General features: G+C 42.3%; 1 protein-coding gene across 1 annotated transcript; it reads left to right on the forward strand.

Moving 5' to 3' along the window:
* Positions 1-895: 895 nt before the first annotated feature.
* On the forward strand, positions 896-21,368 carry htr3b (5-hydroxytryptamine (serotonin) receptor 3B). The gene is made up of 9 exons (XM_042008255.1): positions 896-965; positions 1,790-1,953; positions 5,659-5,703; positions 8,293-8,402; positions 8,878-9,047; positions 14,938-15,095; positions 18,434-18,644; positions 20,582-20,791; positions 21,053-21,368. The coding sequence occupies exons 1-9, from the start codon at positions 932-934 to the stop codon at positions 21,316-21,318; spliced, it is 1,368 nt and encodes a 455-aa protein (XP_041864189.1). The 5' UTR covers positions 896-931; the 3' UTR covers positions 21,319-21,368.
* Positions 21,369-23,560: the final 2,192 nt, after the last annotated feature.

Raw genomic sequence — 23,560 nt, forward strand, 5'->3', positions numbered from 1 at the left:
CTGATAAAAATCTGGATCGTTTTCAGTAATTTCTCATTATGTTTCAACTTTTTTCCATCTCCTAATTTAATTCACTATTATTTACTGGTTTTGCTCATTTTTGCTCATAATCTCATTAAAAAAAAATTCATATAATTTTTAAATTTTAAAGCACATTTTGCGCTTCAAACTAAGAAGTGTTTTTTGCTCCATTTAAAGAAAAAGACCATTTGTACGTGTTCCTATTTTACATTATAGAAGTTGTCAATGAACAGAACGTTGCTAGAAAAACAGAAAAGCTATTTCTACTTTACTAATTGGAACTTGTGGCAGATCTTTTTGTAGTTTTTGCCACTGCTGCTAAAACCTAAAATTTACTTCTGCAATGAAATAAAAATCTTAAATGATAGATGAAAGAAGATACACACAATTCTCAAATGAATCCTGATAGCTTAAATAAATAAAATTGAATTTGTGACTTAAAATGAGCTTTTGACCATTTAATTCCTGTGATTTCTTAATCACTGCAAGGAAAAACTTTATCTGTGCTTGTGTATTGATTTTCTTTATATCAATCAAATAAAAATTAATTTCAGCACATTTTTGTGCCTCCAAATTTTTTTTTCTTTTACTGTCAGGTATTTCATGATGTCTGTTTGGGGGAAAATGAGACCTAGATGTTCTCCATCCTCTGAAGTAGTAAACTGGCACTAACCAAACCTCCAGGGAGTTTTCTCTTCAGCCGCCATCATTGGTATCATCTTACTGCAGAGAGATCAATAACAGTCCAACCAAAATGTCTGCACAGCTCCGTCCACCGTTCATCCTTCACTCAGTTCTCCTACTGTTGAACCCAATTCCAGAACAGTGGAACACTGGATATTTGAACAAGCAAACATCTGGATGTGACCCTTGGACAGCATTTGTAATCTGGACAGCTGATTTTAGCTTGATGTCTCCCATTTGGCTCATACTGCTCCTCTCAGGTAAGTAAATTCTTTTATTTTGAAGCTCAGAGATCAGCATTTCTTTCATCTAGGTATTGAAAGGTCTTTCTGGGAAAATTAAATATTACCTGCAGAGAAAAACAAAGGAAAACAAAAGAAAACAAAACAAACAAACAAAAATAACAACAACAACAAAAAACAAAACAAAAAAAACATTTTTTTCATCATTATAGAGCAGTAAAGTTTCCAGATGTTTTTACCAAATATCTAGTTGTAAGTCTGGTAGCACCAAACAGTCGTGTCTTAAACAACACAGACATACATATTTTCTTCTCCTAGAAACTAGATTAGAAAAACTGCTTTATAAATCATTTAAGCAAATACATGCAAACGTCTGTAAAAACAAACTAGAGCTATAAGAAATAGACTCACACAGTTATTACAGTGACACAATACACAATGAATACAAAAATACACCATAATGGAAAACACCTTATACCTTCTCATCAATACTTTTTAGAGGGATGGATCAATACCTCAGCCATCAATAAACCTTTTAGTAGAGTTTGGTAACCTGTTGGCATGCCTGTCCTGGATCCACCCACCACTTCTCCTAACTGGGTTACATAAACAGCAGGTGTATGTGCACAGTGTGTCACAGCTTCACCATATCTGCTCTCAACCCCCAAAATCAACCAATAATCAAGAACCACAAGATTGTATCATTTGTTCATTTGTTTGTATGAAAGTATCTTTATCTTAGTTGCATGAACCATGTAAGTTAATAATAAATCTGAAATAAACAGACAAGAAGCTCTACATTTCTGATCAGGGGTGCTGGTTCGCCTGTTGTTAACTTTTAGCTCATCTGGCTGAATGTGTGCCACCAAAGCCAAAACGCTCCACTCTGAACCAGCTGACCAGGACCCTCCTGAGGAACTACGACCGTGGAGTTCGACCTGTTAACAACTGGACCAGTTCTACCACTGTCTACATAGACCTCATACTGCAGTCTGTGCTTGATGTGGTATGTCAGCTTTCAGTGTTTTGCCTGCACTGCTGCTGAGATTCTTTTTTCCTACTGATTAAAAAAATTGATTTTTTCATTTTAACTGTAAAAGCCTTTTGTATTGGTGTCATTGTGCACGTTTTGGCAATGCCATCTGCAGACAGGAAGTTTCCCTTATTTTAAAACACATTAATTTATTTTCTTTTTTGGTTTTCTCATCAATATAAAACTAAATGGAGGCTTATATATCCCAGTCTCAGAAGATCTTCTGGTTTTATCTGACCTCCATCAGCAGATTCTGAGATGCTTCTGGAGTTTTTTTTAGGTCCAGCTCTCCCTAACTGTGTTCATTTAATTTAACAAAGCTGCACAAACAGATTTCATTGCTGATGGTGGCTATAGAACCAAACCATGAGATCTAGGGAACTGTCAGAGCCTGGACGATCAATGGTCCTCAGACAATCAGGTTTGGGGAAGAAAACAAAAAAAACTAAGAAGCTGAAAAGCAAAGAAGCCTCCATCATTGTGAAAGGCTAACCTCCTTCCTCCATCTGGCTGCCAGATTAGACCGATTCATCAATAACAAACAGGAACTTTACAGATGCAGCCATCCCATTCATTTGGCTCCAGCTTTATTCACTGCAACAATTCACAAAGAAAATGATCTCATTTTACAGAAAAAATAAAAGCCTTCAGTTCAGATCATCTGGTTGATTTAACCCTCTGTTCCGAACATGCATGGTTTTATAGTGGATTCGGCTGGAAAAGAAGTCAATTCTCACTTTAAATAAATGGATAAATAAATAACAGACTGATAAGAGTTTACCAAAGGGACTGTGAAAAGAAAAATCCTCTGATCTGAAGATAAAATACTTTATTTCCTTCTTTCTCATAATCACTTTGTTCATAAGTCTTTAACTGTATAACTACTAAATCCCCCCCTGTGGGCTCACCACCTGTGGGAGGGGCCTTAGGGGTCAGGTGCACTGTAAGGTGGGCAGTGGCCGAACCATGGCGGTCTGATCCTTGGCTGCAGAAGCTAGCTCTAGGGACATGGAACATTCCCTCTCTGGTTAAAAAAAAGGAGCCTAAACTGGTGTGCAAGGTTGAGCAATTCCAGCTAGTATAGTTGGACTCACCTTGGCGCATGGCTTGGGCTCTGGAACCACTGTCCTCGAGAATGGCTGGAACCTCTTCCATTCTGGAGTTACTCCCGGTAAGAGGTGCAGAGCAGATGGGGGCATACTCATTGCCCCCCGACTTGGCACCTGTACGTTGGAGTTTACCCCAGTGGACAAGAGGTGGGGGGACGGGTCCTGACTGTTGTTTGTGCTTATGCACTGAACAGAAGTTCAGAGTACCTGCCCTTTTTGGAGTTCTTGGAAGAGATGTTGGCGAGCACTCCTTCCGGGGACTCCTTCGTTCTGCTGGGGGTTTCTGACAGTGAGACCTGCAGGGGCATGATTGGGAGGAAAGTCCCCCTTGATCTGAATCCGAGTGGTGTTTTGTTATTGGACTTCTGTGCTCATCATGGATTGTCCATATTAAACACCATGTTCAGATATAAGAGTGTCCATTTATGTACTTGGCACCAGGACACTCTAGGCCACAGTTAAATGATCGACTTTGTAGTTGTATCATTGGACTTGCAGCTGCATGTCCTGGACATTCAGGTAACGAGAGGGGCAAAGCTGTCCCCTGATCACCACCTGGTGGTGAGTTGGCTCAGATGGTGGGGAAGGATGCCTGGCAGACTCAAATGTGTTGCGAGGGTCCGCTGGAAACATCTGGTGGAGTCCGCTATCAGAAAGAGTTTTAACTCCCATCACTGGCAGAGTTTCAATCATATTCAGGGTGAGGCTGGGGCCATTCAGTCCGAGTGGGCTGTGTTCCGTGCCTCTATTGTTGAGGCAGCCAACTGGAGCTGTGGCTGTAAGGTCGCTAGTGCCTGACGTGGTGGACAGCAGTGAGGAAGGAGTCAAGCTGAAGAAGGAGTCCTGTCAGGCCACTTTGGCCTGTGGCACTCTGGAGGTAGCTGATGGGTATTGGCAAGCTAAGTGGAAAGAGGTATCCAGCCACTGAGACAAAACTCTGTCATGGGAGGAGTTAGGAGAGGCCATGGAGAATGACTTCTGGACGGATTTGAGAAGATTCTGGTCCACCTGGCTCAGGAGGGGGAAGCAGTGCTTCATCAACACTGTGTACAGTGGAGATCGGGGGCTGCTGACCTTGACTTGGGATGTTATGAGTCGGTGGAGGGAGTATTTCGAAGACCTCCTCAATATACCGACATGTATTCCGATGAGGAAGCAGAGTCAGGAGATCCTCTCGTGGGCAGGTCCGTCTGGAGTTCCTTAAAGCTCTGGGTGCTGTAGGGCTGTCTTGGTTGATATGTCTCTGCAGCTTTGTGTTGACATTGGGGTCAGTTCCCCTGGACCCACAGACTGGGGTGGTGATCTGCCTCTTCAAAAAGGGGAACCAGAGGGTGTTTTCCAATTACAAGGGGAACCCAATCCTCATCTCCTGGTACAGTCTATTCAGGGGTGCCTTTGATAGTCAAACTTTAGAGTGAGGAGCAGTGTGGTTTTCATCCCGGTTGTGGAACAGTGGACCAGCTCTACATCCTCTTCAGTATCTTAGAGGGGCATGGGAGTTCACTCAGTCAGTGTACCAGCGGCTAGATAGCTCAGTTGGCAGGGCACCCCTCACTTTAGAGAAAAGAGTCTGCTAAATAACTATAGAATAGAACAGAATAGTCTACATGTGCTTAATGGACTTGGAGAAGGCGTTCGACTGTGTCTCCTGGAGACTCCTGTGGGGGGTGCTCCAGGAGTATGGAATGCTGTACCCCCTTGTACAAGCTGTTCGGTTCCTGTACGACCAGTGCCAGAGCTTGGATAACGACAGTAAATTCGATTCGTTTCCTGTGAGGGCTGGACTGGTTTGGTGGCCTCAGGATTGGGTCTCTTCTTTTTGCAGATGATGTGGTTCTGTTGGCTTCATCGGGCTGTGATCATCAGCTCCCACTGGAGTGAATTGCAGCTGAGTGTGAAGTGGCTGGGATGAGAATCGACACTTACAAATCCTGGACCAAAGTCCTTATCTGGAAAAGGGTGGAGTATTTTTTCTGGCTCGGGAATGAGGTTCTTCCCCAAGTGGAGAAGTTCAAGTATCTCGGGGTCTTGTTCATGAGTGAGGGAAGGATGGAGCAGGATACTGACAAGCGGATCGGTGCAGCGTATGAAGTGATGTGGACGCTGCATCGGTCTGTTGTGGTGAAGAAGGGGCTGAGCCAAAAGGCAAAACTCTCTGTTTACTGGTTGATCTATGTTCCTACCCTCACCTATGGTCACAAGCTGTGGGTGTTGTCCGAAAGAACAAACGGCTGACTCAGAGTAGTGTCCCTGCTCCTCCATATCAAGAGGAGTCAGATGAGGTGGCTTGGGCATCTTGTCAGTATGTCTCCCGGAGACCCCTCTGGTGAGGTTTCCGGGCACGTCCCACTAGGAGGAGACCCCAAGGAAGACCCAAGACATGCTGTAGGTATTACATCTCTCTGCTGGCCTGGGAATGCCTCTGGATCCCCCCAGACGAGCTGGTGAATGTGGCCAGGGGGAAATCTGAGCTTCCCTGCTTAGGCAACTGCCCCTGCTACCTGACCCCAGATAAGCAGTAAAAAATGGCTAGATGGATGCATTCATTATGGTATTTTCCTGTTCACAGGATGGAAAAACTCAGAGCATTACAACAAGTATTTGGTACAGACAGGTACGTGGTCTCTTCTTCTTTCTCATTTAGATTTAGAAAGGCAAACATGTTCCCCATCCTGAAATTCACACTTTAACACTGAAGAGCTTCAGTAATTTCTTGCTTCATTACTGAATTTTAAATTTCACTCAATGGCCACTTTTTAAGGCACATTTCACTAGAACCTGGTCATCCTCTTCAAAAGGACCGCCTTCTATTACCGGCTTGTTCTCATCACCAGGACTCCCTTCTAGTACTGGTTTGTCATCTTCATCAAGTCCAATTGGTCAATTGGTCCACCTTCTAGTACCGGGTAGTCCTCTTCTTCATGACCACCTCCTATTACCAGCTCGTCCTCCTTGTTGCAACCGCCTTCTAGTACCAGGTCACAGTCTTTAACATGACTTTCATGACCTTCATTAGGACCAGGTTTTCATCATTTTCATCAGGTTGACCTTCCAGTCCCCTACTTTGCTCTTCATGCTTTGTGCTTTGTAGGGCTTTGTTCTTTGTTCTCCATCTTTTAGTACCGGTTCATCATCTTCACCAGGACCACCTTTTCATCCTCTTCATCAGGTCCACAATCTAGTCACGTGTTGTCCTCTTTACCAGGACCACTGTCTACTACCTGGTGGTCCTCTTCATCAGGTCCACTTTCTCATCCTCTTCTTTAGGTCCACTTTTTTGTTAAGCGTTGCCTTCTTCATCAGGACCATTTTCTAGTACCAGGTTGAGATCTGGTGACTGCGGAGGCCATTGACGTAAAGTGAACTCATTGTCATGTTCTAGAAAGCAGTTGGAGATGATCTGAGCTTTGTGACATGATGCATTATCTTGCTGGAAGTAGCATTAGAAGATGCTACACTGTGATCATAAAGCGATGGACATGGTCGGCAACAATACTCAGGTAGGCTGTGGTGGTTAAACCAGGCCATATTGGTACTAAGGGGCCTAAATTGGGCCAAGAAGATGGATGGATCCATGTTTCAGTTTTATTTTCATCAACCTTTTTCATGACGATAACAAGACAGTGAAGAGCTAAAAATGGCTTTTTGATGACGAAAACGTGACGAGACGTGAGATTTCGTTGACGAGACAAGACGAGACAAGATGAAACGAAAATGTTCAAGGGCTGACTGTTGACATTAAAAAAGCACCACATTCCTGCCTATTGTGAGCACAATCTGTCAGTCAGCAATGCTGCTGCACCTTGGCCACGCACACCCCGACGTGCAGCCCACACAGACAAGCAGTTTATTCATTCATAGATAAATCATGGCGGCAGCATTGACAAAGGGGTTTGGTGGAAGCGATGAAATGATATATAGACAGATTTTAACTATAATCCATCATAATTTCACTGGCAGACCAGGTCAAGTTGAAAATATGTGTTCTTCATCCATTGCTCATATTTTGGACATGTGTATGTTCAGGGTGGAGTATTGCACTTCGGAAAATTCTCAGAAATAAAGCCACAGTTACCAAAGTAAGGATGTTGTTGCTCTTTGCTTTTTTGGAGTAATTGATTCCACAGTTAGCACTTCTATCGGTGCAATAAGTAGATCAGAAAGTATTTGCTGTTGGTTGGGAAACCTTCTAAGTCTAAAACCATTCCTTTTAATTTTGTAATTATTGATGAAAATAACCAAACAACAAGTTCACAATGTGTTGTTATATGTTGAACTTATAGATCTGCTATTTTTTTGTGTGACATTTTTGTGTGATGAAGTAAGGCATCAATTCAGGAAAAAAGTTGAAATATAGAAATAAAAGGTTTCTTCCCAGCAACAGTTAAGTATAGCACGGCAGCAATGCATCCCTGTTGATGGGATAGTCTCGGCTAAAGCCATCAATTTGGTAAAAGATCTGGTTATTATGCAAAAAAACATTATGGTTAACTTCTTTTATGAATTGCAATACTTGTCATAAGTTGTCAACCTTAATTCCACTTTTTAATGCATGTTATTGACCTAAATTAATTTGTTAAAATACTAATACTTTTTCTTTTATTTCACTAAAACTAGACTAAAACGTTTTTGAGTTTTCGTTGACTAAAACTGGACTAAAACTCAAACTTAAAAATGACTAAAATGTGACTAAAACTAATAAGCATTTTCATTATGACGACTAAGACTAAAACTGAGATGCCTGCCAAAAACAACACTGTCATGTTTTCATGATGTTTCCACCAAATTCTGAGCCTAGCATCTGAATGTCAAGGTGAAATGGAGACTCATCAGACCAGGCAACATTTTTCAATCTTCTATTGGCCAGTTCTGGTGAGCCTGGATGAATTGTGGTCTCAGTTTCCTGTTCTTAGCTGACAGGAGTGGCACCCGGTGTGGTCTTCGTTAAGTTATCTTCACCATGTCTACCTGACTAAATGTTACCATGTGATTTGCTGGTAACTTTTTAAAAATCATTTACATTCCTACCTAATAAAGTGGCCAGTGAGTTTATTTTTTAACAACTTCTGCTTCCTGTGAGCCTGAAGTTTCAAGTTTTTCTTAAGTCACCCAATCTGATAAAATGCCATTTCCAAATATTTGTAAAATATTGATGTTTGGAAGGAAATAATGCTATTTTACTTTAATTTGCTCCTCTTTTCAGCTCTGGAGAGATGAATTTCTTGTTTGGGACCCAGAAGAGTTTGATGGTATTAATGAGATTTCACTGTCATCTGATGCTATTTGGGTACCTGATGTCATCGTTAGTGAATTGTAAGAAGTTCCAGAAACATCCACTTTTTTTTTTTTGTTTTACTTAGTTAAATCATTGATATTAGTGAATGCTGGTATGTCTTACATTTTAGGAATAAATTTAATAATAATTAAAGACCTCCACTTGCTTCACAGTGCACTGCAGTGTATTTGCCCCAGGTTCAATCATGACTGTAATCGTTGTAAGTAGGTATTACTATGTTAAGGATTAAATATCTGCTTGAATACTTCATTTCCCTACTCATCCCTGATAAGATTGTGGATGTTGACCTATATAATATATAATATATAATTATTAATGGTAAATGGATTAAATCCTGCAAAACCTTTAGCATCTAACAAGCATATTTATGCTGAATTAGGCTGAGATCAGTTACATCAGAAATGCCTCTGCATTGCATATTTATAAGTGCTGTGTTACCATGTCCCAAAGGCAGACAGTTACATCTCTGCTCGCTATCATTTGTGTTCTCAGTGTGCATGAGGGCAAGTCCCCTCCAATCCCCTATATCTATGTCAACTCATCTGGCTCAGTGAAGAACTACCGGCCCATCCAGGCGATGCTAGCTTGCAGTCTGGAGATGTACGCTTTTCCATTCGACAAGCAGAACTGCAGCCTCACCTTCCGCAGCTGGCTTCACTCAGGTCTGTTGTCTGTTTTTAGTACCCTTTCACAATAGTAACAGTGTTAAAGCTATTTAACAAAAATGAGAAAAGGTGTGGATTTATTTATTTTTTCTTTTCTGGCCAAATATTTTGACGCAGCATGAATCCCAAATGAGACTATGGATACGACCATGTGGATATGTGTGCCTCTACAACCTAATAGACATAAATTAGACATAAATTAGTTGTCATGCACAATCAGACTAGCAGCAGAGCAACCAGAGCATACAGTGAGTCAATCCAGAGCATCAAAAGTCAAACATCATAAGATTTTGGAGTGAACGTTTACATGCAGTTCATCTGAGCTGCAGTAACTTGATAAGGTTGTTTGGAACTGGAAGAACTGGATTACTGTCCTTCAGCCTATCTTCATCTGTGATCTCAACACCTCATGGGTCCTGAGTCCACGCAGGCAAAACAACTTAAAATTATATCATAAGAATTTGTGACCTCTATTTCCATTTGCATTCTATTCCTAATCATGATTATTAGATCAAATAACTTCAATTTCTAACTACATCAGTAATATATTTCCCAAAATCCAGTCAGGAAGTGATAAAAGTGACAGAACTTGACTTGGAAATTAAAAATGTTGTCATATGTTAGTTCTGATTATCATTAAAGCATAAATGTGCTGCATGCAAATGTCCCATCTTACCAAAGAACAGTGTTTTACATGATGCAGATAGTAGACCCCTCTGAGCACAAAGTGAGTCATCAGCGGTGTTCAAGGGAATGACAAACAAGATGTCTACCAAACGTGTAATAAAAACACTTTCCCATCAAATTTAATCTCACAAAGAGTTAAAAAACTCTTATGATGCTGTTTAAGTTCTTCTTTAACTCTTTATGCTCAAATATCACTCTCAGAAAGTCCCTGCTTGCATGCAAAAATGTTTAAATGCAACATTATAATGAAGTGTTGGATTTAAACTCTTTTCCACTCAGACTCCTTAAATGCTCTGAAAAACCTTTTCCCCTGGGCCCGGTTGTTCAAAAGATTTAATCCAGATAAAAGTTATCCAGATTGGATCAAGTCTTGAAAATCCCAGGAGAAGGGTGGATTCAGAGTGGATTCCAGGAGCAAAATCTAATAAAACTAACTTAAAACTGGTCAAATTATATATTGTAGCAGAGGAATAAACCAGCTCTAGCAAGCCAAAACCAGACTTGAGATATAAAATAAATTTTTTTTCAGTGTCTGAGTTGTCTCTCTTTTCAAATCAAATCTTAGTCTGTCTGCAATTCTTCATATATGTTATATTTAGTCCCAATTAGATCACTTTTAATCTGGATTTGGTGATCCTGGACAGTCTGTATCAGAGTGATCCAGTCCAATGTTGCTTTGACCAACCAGGATAAAAGGCAGATGCATTACATGATCCTCCATAGTAAAAAATGGGACCAGCTCTACATCCTCCTCAGGGTCTTGGAGAGGACATGGGAGTTTGCTCAACCAGTCTACATGTGCTTTGTGGACTTGCACAAGACTTTCAAACATGTCCCCCGGGGGACTTCTGTGGGGGGTGCTGCGGGAATTTGGAGTGCCGGACCCCGTGTATGAGCTGTCCGGCCCCTGTACGACTAGTGCCAGAGCTTGGTTAACAGCAGTAAATCAGATTCGTTTCCAGTGAGGGTTGGACTCTGCCAAGGCTGCTCTTTGTTACAGACTCTGTTCATAACTTTAATGGACAGAATTTCTAGGTGCAGTTGAGCTGTTGAAGGGATCCAGTTTGGTGGCCTCAGGATTGGGTCTCTGCTTTTTGCGGATGATGTGGTTTTGTTGGCTTCATCGGGCCGTGATCTTCAGCTCTCGCTGGAGCAATTCGCAGCCGAGTGTGAAGTGGCTGGGATGAGAATCAGCTCCTCCAAATCCGAGACCATGGTCCCCAGCTGGAAAAGGGTGGAGTGCCTTCTCCGAGTTCAAGTAAGTACGAGTGAGGGAAGGATGGAGCAGGAAATTGATTGGAGTGGCGTCCGCTGTGATGTGGACTCTGCATCGGTCTGTCATGGTAAAGAAGGAGCTCCGCCAAAAGGCAAAGCTCGCTATTTACTGGTCGATCGACATTCCTACCCTCACCTATAGTCACGCGCTGTAGTGACTGACAGAACGAGATCGCGAATACAAGCAACTGAAATTAGTTTTCTCTGGAGGGTGGCCAGGCTCTCCCTTAGAGATAGGGTGATAAGCAGGTGATCAAGAAGGGGCTGAGAGTGGAGTCACTGCTCCTCCACATCAAGAGGTGCCAGATGAGGTGGCTCGGGCATCTGGTCAAGATGCCTCCTGGACGCATCCCTGGTGAGGTGTTCCGGGCACGTCCCACCTGGAGAAGTCCCACTGAAGACCCAGAACATGCTGGAGGGACAACATTTCTTGGCTGGCATTGAAAAGCCTCGGGATCCCTCTAGACTAGCTGGCGAATGTGGCCGGGAGAGGGAAGTCTGGGCTTTCCTGCTTATGCAGCTGCCCCCGCAACCCCACACTCAGATAAGTGGAAATAAATGGAAGGATGGATGGATGGAGTAAACACTACATAAAAGAAACAAGAAGAACTCTGTGCAACAACATAAGCAGTCTTTCAAGCCTGGAATAAAAACCAGTCACAGCAGGAAGGGAATAAAAACTCATCTAAGCTTGAACTCATGAATTTCACTTATAGTGGAACTTTGCCTCTCTCCGTCCTATGGCTAACTGCTCATCACTTGAGTATCACGCAGTAAAGGTCTCTACACTCATCACTGCATACATTCTGGTCATTTATAGTATGGATGAGTTTGTCTCTGAAATAGACATGTTTCTCTCTGACATTCCTGATGATGGCACACCACTAATTGTCATGGGAGACTTGAACATTCACAATGGCAAACCACAGGCAACTGACTTTCTGGCTCTCATCTACTCTTTCAATCTCAAACTGGTACAGACTCCCCCAACACACAAAGCTGGCAATACTCTTTACTTGGCACTGACCAGAAACTGCTCCACAGCCAACCTGTCCGTCACCCCGCTGCATCTCTCAGACCACTTCCTGGTTAAATTCTCTGTCTTCCTTCCTCATGTCACTCAAGCGGCTCCTAAAATGGCGTCCTACTGCAGAAACTTGAGATCCCTCAGACCTGCAAAGCTGTCTGATGAGGTTTACTCTACCCTCCCTTCCCACTCAGACTTCTCCTTACTGTCTGTTAATAAGGCAACAGAAACACTGCTCCTCTCTCACCTCCTCTCTAGACAAACTGTCATCTGGTGTCAAAACCAGCTTGACAAAATCCTCCCAGTCCATGGCTCACGGAGGTTCTAAGGAATAACAGAGCCGGACTCAGGGCTGCAGAAAGAAAGTGGCGCAAATCAAAAGAGGACACTGACTTGCAAACCAGCAAAAACCTGAAACTTTCACATCCAGTCTAAAGGCGGCCAAGATAGCCTTTTATCAGAAAAAGATCCGCAATGCTCCCAACACACGACAACTGTTCGTGGTGTTTAACTCTTCAATCTCCACCACCTGCTCAGCCTCCCACTGTGCTGACTGCAGAAATGTTTGCTTCCTACTTCACTGAAAAGGTTGTTACCATCAGTAACCAATTCACTGAGCCTGGCCAACTCAGCCTTACCAAACCAGCTACTGGTGCCTCACTCTGCTCTTTCTGCTCTCTAAATGAGGACGAAGTCTCTAAACTTCTTGTCAGCTCAAAACCCACAACCTGTCCTCTTGATCCTGTTCCCTCTGACATCCTGCAGAGCATTTTACCCACAATCAAAACTGCAGTAACCCATATTATTAACTCCTCTCTTAAATCCGGTGTCTTTCCCTCTGCCTTCAAGCAAGCTCGGGTTACCCCACTGCTGAAGAAACCCACACTCAACCCATACCAGGTTGAAAATTACTGGCTGGTCTCACTGCTTCCATTCATGTCTAAATTACTAGAGCGTGCCGTCTCCAGTCAGGTCTCACAGTTCCTCCAAGACAACAACCTGTTTGATCCACATCAATCTGGCTATAGGCAAGGCCACTCTACTGAAACTGCTCTCCTGTCAGTTACTGATTCCCTACGGCTTGCCAGATCCACTGGTCACTCCTCAGTCCTTATACTGCTGGACCTGTCTGCTGCCTTTGACATGGTCAACCATCATATACGGTTCTCCACACTCTCGGAGCTTGGCATCTCAGGATCTGTCCTCTCTTGGTTTACGTCCTACCTCACAGGGAGATCATTCAAAGTATCTTGGCAAGGGGGAATGTCCAGATCACATGGGCTGACAACAGGGGTGCCTCAGGGCTCAGTGCTTTGCCCTCTTCTCTTTTCACTATACACCTCCTCACCCGGTGCAGTCATTAGCCCTCATGGTTTCACCTACCACTGCTATGCAGACGACACTCAGCTTTTCCTTTCTTTCCCACCTGACAACACAACCGTCTTAATGCGAATATCAGCATGCCTTGCTGATATCTCCACATGGATGAAGGATCGCCACCTTCAGCTAAATCTGTCCAGGACTGAGCTTATTGTCTGTCCAGCCAATCCTTCCATACCGCCACAGATAAGCGTGCAGCTTGACTCTATCACACTTGTGCCTACGTCTTCGACCAGGAATCTTGGTGTCATGGTAGACAACCAGCTGACCTTTAAGGACCATGTTTCCTCGGTTGCCCGGTCTTGCCGATTTGCTCTCTACAACATCAGTAGGATCAGACCCTACCTGACTGAACACACGGCACAGCTCCTGGTCCAGGCTCTGGTCATTTCACGCATTGACTACTGCAACTCCTTACTGGCAGGCCTGCCTGCATGCTCAGTAAAACCTCTGCAGATGATTCAGAACGCAGCAGCATGTCTGGTCTTCAACCAGCCCAAAAGAGCTCATGTCACTCCGCTGCTAATCTCTCTTTAATGGCTTCCAGTCGCAGCGCGCATCAAATTCAAAACTCTGCTTCTGGCTTAAAAAACAATAACCCAAACGACTCCGGTCTACCTTCACTCCTTAATCCAGAGCTACACTTCCTCTCGACAGTTACGCTCTGCCAGTGAAAGACGCCTAGTGCTCCCACCACGTGGCACAAAATCAGTAGCTAGACTCTTCTCCTCTGTTGTCCCCGGTGGTGGAACAATCTACCAAACTCTGTCCCATCCGCAGAGTCATTATCCACTTTTAAGAGCAAGCTAAAGACTCAGTTGTTTAAAGAGCATTTCCACACTTAGCTTAACTTTTCTACTCAACAGAATGAGTTAGAAAGATTTGTCCAGCTCTTTGGCTCAACCAAGTACTGAAGAAGATGTGTGCACTTATGCCCAAGATGATATTGTGTGATGAAATCGTGATGTTGGTATTTAAACAAAATTACTTACAAAAACTACAAAAAACTAAAAAAAAAAAACTACAAATATATATATATATATATATATATATATATATATATACATATATATATATGCACTGCCTCTAGCACTACATGACAGCACGTGGGTCCAACTGAACTCAAAGCAGTCAGACTATCACTTAATTATGATGTTCCATCTTGTTTGAATTCATGCTTGTGTTGTTCTTACTCTCAAATGTAAGTCGCTTTTGGATAAAAGTGTCTGCTAAATGACTGTAGAATAGAATAGAATAGAATAGAATAGAAAGATGTTTATTTGTTAGTGGTGGAGTCTGAGTCAGGGTTTGTGTATTTTTGTTAAAATGATCCATCATACAAACATCTAATATATGACTTCAGTTTTGTATTTAGGTCATGTGATGGCAACTGTGCACTATCAATGTCACATACAAAACCTTTCTCTGACTCTGATACATGAAAACACACAACGAATAAAGTAACAGTCACAGCTTTCTGTTGTTATGTTTCCATCTTCCTTATCTCTCCCTGGGCAGTGAAAGAAATAGACTTGGGTCTGTGGAGGAGTGCAGAAGCCATAGCTTATGATAAGAGGGAGTTCATGAATGATGGAGAATGGGAACTGCTGTCCATTCCTTCCCAGTACTGGCAGATTCACCAAGACAACACTGACTATGCTCAGATCCAGTTCAATGTGAGTATTTAACTGACTCAGAAAATGTACATTCACCATTTTTATGCAAGAGGCAATAGCTTAAAGGAGGAAATTAAGGTAAAAGAAGAGGATTAAAAAGCTGAGCTGCAACATAAAGCCATACAGCTTTTATTCTGATGCTAATATTATTGGTTATTGCAGAGGTGTAGCAGCTCTGTAACAGCTGAGCAGGTTGCTGCACTGATGACTGCAGCTGCTTGTCATAAACTTCAGTCTTCTGTGGGTCACCCCCTCTTAAGCTGTGCGTTGGAATTGCAAAATGTAAAGCAATTGGCTGCAACCTTCATGGATTGAGGAACAGCTAATTCCAAGCAATGAGGCTGCTTCTGGCAAGCAGAGAGAGGCAGATAGAGAGAGAAGCTGATAGACAGGAGAGGGTGAGCAACCATAATGAGACTGTTTCAGTGGCTGCCTGATCAATGGACCTCTTGTTAGTTGAGAGCAAAATGGCCCCACAGCCCATTGCAGGTGGAGAGCAGGGATGGCTGCTAGTTATTCAGCTTGCAGAATGAAGGAGTTTTTTGTGATGCAGTGTTTCATGGCTCACTGAGTTAATGCTACACTGTCGTAGTTTTGTTGCTGTGTCATATAAAAAAGGTTTATTTCCATTTTTTCTTGAAAATAAGCATTGTATGCTGTGGTCCTGAGACAAGATTGATTTAAGTTATTTAAACAGAATAAATACCACATGTGCTGCGTTAAACAGTACATGCATGTTACGTCCTCGTGCTCTAGGGGTAAGGAGGACGGAACACAAAGAGAGCCGAATACCAGAGTTAAACGAAAAGACAATTTATTTCAATAAAATGGGTCCAGACACCGCTCTGGTATCGGCCACACAAAACAAAACGAAATGGTTAATCAACTTAAAGTGTCCCGTTACAGGGTAACACAAGCACTATAATAATCAAAAGGGAATGTCCACAAAAAACAGGGTAATCAACTTAAAGTGTCCCGTTAAAGGGTATCACAAAAGACTAGGATAATAACCAAAAGAAAATGTCCACAAAACGGGAAACACGCACAAAGGCGGAATTAGATATACCAAACAAAACCAAAATGAACTTCACCTCACTCAGGGTAGGGAACACCACACACATCAACTTAAAGTCCTTAATGTTATTCTTTAACTCGCCAAATTCACACACAATAGTCCACAATTCTCTCAGCCTGGCAGGCATGTGTCCCACTGTCCACAGCTGCCCCGAATGATGCTGCTGATGAGGCTATGTAGGGCTCCAATGACGAACAGCCCGCCTTCCGATAACGAGCCGGCCAATCCAGGTGCCAGGTGAGGGGGTGGGGCGGTGCCACATGATGCACCCTGTCAGTCAGCTCAGCTGTCACCAGGCTGCAGTCCTGCTGGTCGCCGAGCCGGCAAGCAGGCGGCCGTAACAATGCACGATACTGCAAAGAGAAGAATCTAAGAGAAAACCTCAAAATTATTTATCCATATTCTAGAATGGGACCCAACTTTCTTAACACTTGACCTTTTTTTCCAAAGATTTTTGGCTCTAGTGGCCTTTTTTGGCAGTAGTCTGACAGGAAAGGAGGTGATAGAGCAGGAATGACTTGCAGCAAAGGGCCCAGGTGGGCTTCGAACAGTCAGCTGTGTTGAGGGGTTGCTAAAGGTTCAGCTGACCCCCACACTTTACCAAATTTAAAGTAATTTATTGTTATCTGTATAGCAGTGGTAGGAGAAGCCATGAGAGATCATGATTGCACCGAGTGAGGAAGTGTATAGTGAAAAGAGAAGAGGGCGAAGCACTGAGCCCTGAGGCACCCCTGTTGTCAGCCCATGTGATCTGGACACTCACCCTCGTCAAGATAGTCTGAAGGATCTTCCTGTGAGGTAGGACATGAACCACGAGAGGACAGATCCTGAGATGCCAAGCTCCGAGAGTGTGGAGAACAGTATATGATGGTTGACCGTGTCAAAGGCAGCAGACAGGTCAAGCAGTATAAGGACTGAGGAGTGACCAGTGGATCTGGCAAGCCGTAGGGAATCAGTAACTGACAGGAGAGCAGTTTCAGTAGAGTGGCCTTGCCTATAGCCAGATTGATGTGGATCAAACAGGTTGTTGTCTTGGAGGAACTGTGAGACCTGACTGGAGACGACACGCTCTAGTAATTTAGACATGAATGGAAGCAGTGAGACCAGCCAGTAGTTTTCAACCTGGTATGGGTTGAGTGTGGGTTTCTTCAGCAGTGGGGTAACCCGAGCTTGCTTGAAGGCAGAGGGAAAGACACCGGATTTAAGAGAGGAGTTGATAATGTACATTTAATTGTAGGTAGAATGCTGTGCAGGATATCGAAGGAACAAGATCAAGAGGACATGTCGTGGGTTTTGAGTTGACTAGAAGTTTAGAGACTTTGTCCTCATTTAGAGAGCGGAAAGAGCAGAGTGAGGCACCAGTAGCTGGTTTGAGTTGGTCAGGCTCAGTGAATTGGTTACTGATGGTAACGACCTTTTCAGTGAAGTAAGAAGCAAACATTTTTGCAGTCAACAGACTGGGTGGTTGAGCAGGTGGTGAAGATAGAAGAGAGTTAAACACCATGAACAGTTGTTGTGTGTTGGGAGCATTGCGGATCTTGTTCTAAAAAAATCTTGGCCGCCTTTAGACTGGATGTGAAAGTTTCAGGTTTTTGCTGGTACTCAGACAAGTCAGTGTGCTCTTTTGATTTGTGCCACTTTCTGTCTGCAGCCCTGAGTCCGGCTCTGTTATTCCTTAGAACCTCTGTGAGCCATGGACTGGGAGGATTTTGTCGAGCTGGTTTTGACACCAGATGACAGTCTGTCTAGAGAGGAGGTGAGAGAGGAGCAGAGTGTTTCTGTAGCCTCATTAACAGACAATAAGAAGAAGTCTGAGTGGGAATGGAGGGTAGAGTAAACCTTGTAAGACAGCTTTGCAGGTCTGAGGGATCTCAAGTTTCTGCAGTAGGACGCCATTTTAGGAGCCGGTTGAGTGACATGAGGAAGGAAGACAGAGAATTTAACCAGGAAGTGGTCTGAGAGATGCAGCGGGGTGACGGACAGGTTGGCTGTGGAGCAGTTTCTGGTCAGTGCCAAGTAAAGAGTATTGCCAGCTTTGTGTGTTGGGGGAGTCTGTACCAGTTTGAGATTGAAAGAGTAGATGAGAGCCTAATTATTATGAGTAAGGTTTTTGTTACTAAAAATGATAAATGTCATATTATTAGTCACAAAACAAATTAAGTTCATTTCATTAAACTACTGGAGTGGAGAAAGAAACCTCTTGAGAAAACTGTTGCCAAATGTCCTGTTCGAACTGAGCTCACTGCTTTTGTCTTTAATCCAGCTGCTGATCCGCCGGCGTCCTCTGCAGTATGTGGTGGGCCTCCTCATCCCTAGTATCTTCCTTATGTTGGTAGATGTGGTCAGCTTCTACCTGCCTTTGGACAGCGGCACACGCATAGCCTTTAAGATCAGCATATTGCTGGGCTACACAGTCTTCAGAGTCAACCTGATGGACGAGCTTCCTGTTACTGCTGTCAAAACTCCGCTCATCGGTGGGACATGTTTACTCTAGATATGTTTGTTGTTTGTGCCATTACATACTGCCTATCCAAAAACAAAGTCACCACCTGGATTTAATTAAACATTTGGTGAAATAAAACAAACAAAAATAAAATTCCTGGCTATGTGAAAGTAGGAGCATTTCCTTACGCACAATGCAAAGGGAACTCAAGGGATTGGGACTAAATTGTTGTGTAGCCATAAGAAAACCACTAATCAGTGAGGCTAACCGGAGAAAAAGGCTTCAGCTTGCTAGGGAGCATAAAGACTGGACTCCGCAGAAATGTAAGAAAGTCATGCGGTCTGATGAGTCCAGATTTACCCTGTTCCAGAGTGATGGAGGATCAGGGTAAGAAGAGAGGAGGATTAAGTAATGCACCTTCAAATATTAAAAGAGCAGTTCTGGTAACAGGAAACATTTTCACACATGGATTGGTCACCACAGAGTCCAGACCCCAACCTCCATGAGAATCTTTGGGAAGCTCTGGAGTAGGCTTTGTGCAGTGGTCAGACTCTCCATCATCAATACAAGATACTGGAGATAAATTAATGCAACACTGAATGTAGATAAATCGGGTGAAGTTACAGAAGCTTATTGAGATGATGACACAGAGAAACTGCTGGAATCAGAGACGGGAGGTCCAACCAGAGCAGGGATGGGCAATGTCATGGACCACAGGACTGCAGGTTTTTGATGTTTCCCTGTTTCAACAAACCTTATTCAATTAATGGGTCGTTGGACAGAACTTTACAGCAAGATGTTTAATCTATTTTATTTGAATCAGGTGTGTTGGATAAGAAAATAAAACCTGATGGACAGTGGCCCTGAGGTCCAGAGTTGCCCATCCCTGTTAATGTGTGACCTTTTTTTTTAATATATTAATAAAAAAATGTATCATTATTTATATATATATATATATATATATATATATATATATATAAAGTCTGTCAAAAATAATGTTTTAACTGTGTTAAGAGCAGTAACTGATTGTGTGAAAATTTTTAACACATGCACAGCATCTTATATTAATGCCATGAAGACACAGAGGTGTTTAAGGGTGAGCTGGCTCACTCTATGGATGGATTGGAGGGCATCACACTCATAAAGGATGAGGATGTTTTAACACCAATACTTTCCCTGGTGAGAGGGTTCAACATCCTCATTTAAAAGAAAAGCCTTTCTCATAGGTTTGCACAAACGTCACTGTCCTGCTCGTCTCTGTGTCTGCCCAGTACAGCCTGCTCCTCCTCCTCCATCTCCTGTTGTGAATCATGATAGCTGTCAGTGATCAGCTGATTGGCTATCATCTCTTGTTGTTTTTGTTTATGGTTCGGCTGAGGAGGAGGATACTAGCGGTTCAAGGTTCATACCAGCACATATTTACCGTCAAAAGTGCTGTTTTTGAACGCACTAACTAAAGTTGGCAACATTTACCAGTCTCATGTCTACCAGATCCATGTCACTGTCATGTGAAGCTGAAGAATGAAACACGCTGACAACAGCAGCCTGTTTCAGTTAGATACCGTTGGCCTTTATTTCCTATAACCTTTCAATATTAATGAGGTAGTGACATGGCTATAAAATCTACTAGGCATCAGACAGCCATGCACACATCGATAAAGAGACTGTATGTTGTGTTTTCTGAGTATTTTCTCTCATTTTGATGTGCTTATTATATCATGGTTTGGTTTTCTAATGGCCAGCATGCTAAAAATGCTAAATATAAAAGAGTAAGTTTGAAAACAAAAGCTTCTATCAGGATAGGTGAATAGGTCTGACAGTGCTTAGCTTCAAGTCCCAGACTCTGGGACATTATAAATTCGATGAATCCCAGGAATCCCAGGTTATCAATAATCTTAATTATAATTATAATTATGAATTACTGGCAATTGTTTTTGCACTGAGTAAATAGTTTGAATCTCCTTGCAGGTGTGTTCTTTGTGGTGTGCATGGCCATGTTGATGCTCAGCCTCATCAAGTCCATCTTGGTGGTGAAGCTGCTCCACCACAGCGACAAAGAGGTGAAGGAAATGTCGTTGTCCGCCTGCCTGCTGGACAGATATGGCTCTGCTGGTCTCAGCTTCACAGAGAGCGCGCTGACCTCCCTAAAAACCCTCGACAACATCAGCCCGACTGGAGGTGAGTCAGGTGCTCTGAGACTGCAGCAGGACATGAGCAAACTTTCCTGTTTGAGTCAGGTTTGAACAGCAACAGAACAAGAAACTATGTGAGGAAGTTTAAGTTCTTAAAATCTAATGAAATAAGCTTGTAAAGAATCCATTGACTATAAATATTAGGAGGGTTTGTCCTTTTCTTGGTTTTGGTTCACATTAATTTAACATTCTAAAAAAATAATAATTAAAAATGTTTCCTGACCAGATTCTGTTAAATTTTTCATAGATTACGAGCTTGAAAACTCACTTGATGAGGATCTGCTGTCCCAGAACGAGATCCAAGAACACCCCTCTGGACTGGAGTGGCTCCTCCAAGAACTGGTTTCCCTTCGGGTAGCTTTTTCCCAGGAGGATGACGAGTCCTCAGCTCAGGCCGAGTGGCTGGACCTCTGTTTGCGTCTGGACCGTCTTCTCTTTCACCTTTACCTGTTTGTTCTGGCCTTGTACGCTTGTACTCTGCTGCTGCTGTGGGCAAGCTGGAGCTTTGCTTGACTCAACAAGTCGCTTGTCAGCACGACATGTCATATTTAATCAAATTTCAGTCAGATGTCAGTCATACACAGGTCCGTAGCGGTGGTGAAATGTGAGTCATTTTAGTCATTTTAAGTCATACTTTGTGATATTTAGTCAGATTTAAGTCATATTCAGTCATATTTAGTCATATGTAGTTATATTTAGACATATTTCATTTTTTTAAAAGAAAAATGCCTTTTACACAAGAAAACTGGTATCTTAATAACTAAAGACTTTTTGTCCATATCTTCTACATGCAAATGCAGCTTTTAGGCTCTAAAGGCAATTTTGGAAAATGCCCCCAGGATTAGGATTTTCCCAGCTGCCTAAGACAGTTTGATCTTTACCTTCAGTAAGTGATGGTATTTAAATACACCAGTTGTTTCTTCTGGCTGCAGCACAATCCCATAATGAGGTCACTTCTATATAAATATATATATATATATGATGTAACTTGGAGATCAGTTCAGCTTGTTCTTAAATCTTTCACAGTGACAATTATTTTGACTGAAGACAATTTTGGATGTTACTCTAGTGGCGTTTTCAGGAAAATAATTAACACAAGGAGACACTATGACAAGTTAAAACAAACCCTTAACCATTTAACGCTGTACATTTTATATCTGATATACAGTTGGTGCGTGTATTCTGCCCCCTGGTGGACACCTTTTGCACTACAACAATTATAACTTATCACAAGGGTTAGAAAATTAATCCGGACAGAAGCTATCCAGATTTGGTAATCCATTTTTTCGGGACGGCGGATCACACAATCCGGCTTACTTTTACCCCGGTTGTTCTAAACAATCCCAAATCCCATTTGTCAGGATCACGAATTTAGTCAGGATCCGTATTTCCAGCATGTAAATCGGTGTGCGCTGCCGGCCATGTGAAGAACAACAGGTAGAAGAGACGGTTTGCATGCCTTGCGAGTGGAACCATCGAGTGTTTGTAACATAATACGGACAAATATTGTCCTACATAACTTTGCGACCAGGCGGAATGTCCCTCTGTGACAATGTTAATGACGCACCTGAACCCCACGTGGAGGTGGCGGACCAAATCTGTCGGTCTGTCTGAATGTCGGACGGACAGGAGGGATGCAATCGTTAGAAATTTATCTTTTTTTGACAGGTTCTTTACTGATTATGCAGTAATGAATAACAGGAAAATTGAAAAATTGAATTGATTACCGAAATCCGATCGGATTACGTTTGAACAACCGGCCCAAGGTGTTTTTCATGTTAAAGGGAGAAATAATTTTTTGACCAGGTTTTAAAGGTTAAAGATGTGTGAAAACCTGAAAAATGCTGGTTCTTTATACATAGGCCGTATAAAAAGATAATGAACCAAATGTAGTAATATGAGAAATGACATTTTAATAGCTTGTATTTGAACAGTGAGAAAACTTTACAAATGACATATTTTGTAATCTATTATTTTCTTTTTCCAACTAGATCTATCTATACATATTCTGTTTGCATGACATCCATCACTCTCGCCAATGTATAATAACATCATCAAACATTATCTTGTCTGCTATTACGTTTCCCGACAGCAAAGATTTACCCTGAGATTTTGTACAAAGAGGCAGGTCCCTGGAGAAGTGTGGCATTATGATATCACATACATACTTTAATCTCTATCCTGCCACAAACTAGATCAGTAAAACCATCCAGAGCTCAGCTGCTGCGTCTCTGTTCCCTGTTGGTTTCCTGATTCTTGTGATAAGAGCATCAAAAGTGCATTTCAGAAAACCCATCGGTGGAACAATCCATATTAATACAATTTTCATGGTATTTGCAACCTTTTCTTCCAGTAGATCTGGTTACATGATGTTATGCAACATAGCCGAACATAATCATGCCATTGCTTAATATTAAGTTACTTGTAGCTGCTACAAACTTTGTCCACTCATCGTCCTTTAAAAATTAAATGTTTTAAAAAATTAAAAATAGAAAAATATCCACTATAACAAGTTTTATTTTTATTTGTGAAGAAAATATGTGACACAAGTGACCATAAATGTCCGTTAGGAAAAAGGAAAGTTGTTGGATGTCTGTCTTTCTGAAACATACATGGTTAGAAACATACATTTATAACACAGCTACAAGCTTCCAGAATTGGTAGAACTCATTAATCACTACTGTTGAAGCATGGTCAGCATGGTTTAGGGTTTCCAGAGAATGGTCGGAGAAAGAGAAAATATCCAGCATGCAGC

The sequence above is a fragment of the Melanotaenia boesemani genome, chromosome 15, assembly GCF_017639745.1.
Source record: "Melanotaenia boesemani isolate fMelBoe1 chromosome 15, fMelBoe1.pri, whole genome shotgun sequence".
In the NCBI taxonomy this organism is placed as follows: Eukaryota; Metazoa; Chordata; class Actinopteri; order Atheriniformes; family Melanotaeniidae; genus Melanotaenia; species Melanotaenia boesemani.

Coding starts and splice junctions, on each gene's coding strand:
- htr3b (XM_042008255.1), top strand. CDS start 932: ATGTCTCCCATTTGGCTCATACTGCTCCTCTCAG. Junction 18,645..20,581: donor TGTCAAAACTCCGCTCATCG/GTGGGACATGTT, acceptor ATCTCCTTGCAG/GTGTGTTCTTTGTGGTGTGC. Junction 20,792..21,052: donor CAACATCAGCCCGACTGGAG/GTGAGTCAGGTG, acceptor AATTTTTCATAG/ATTACGAGCTTGAAAACTCA.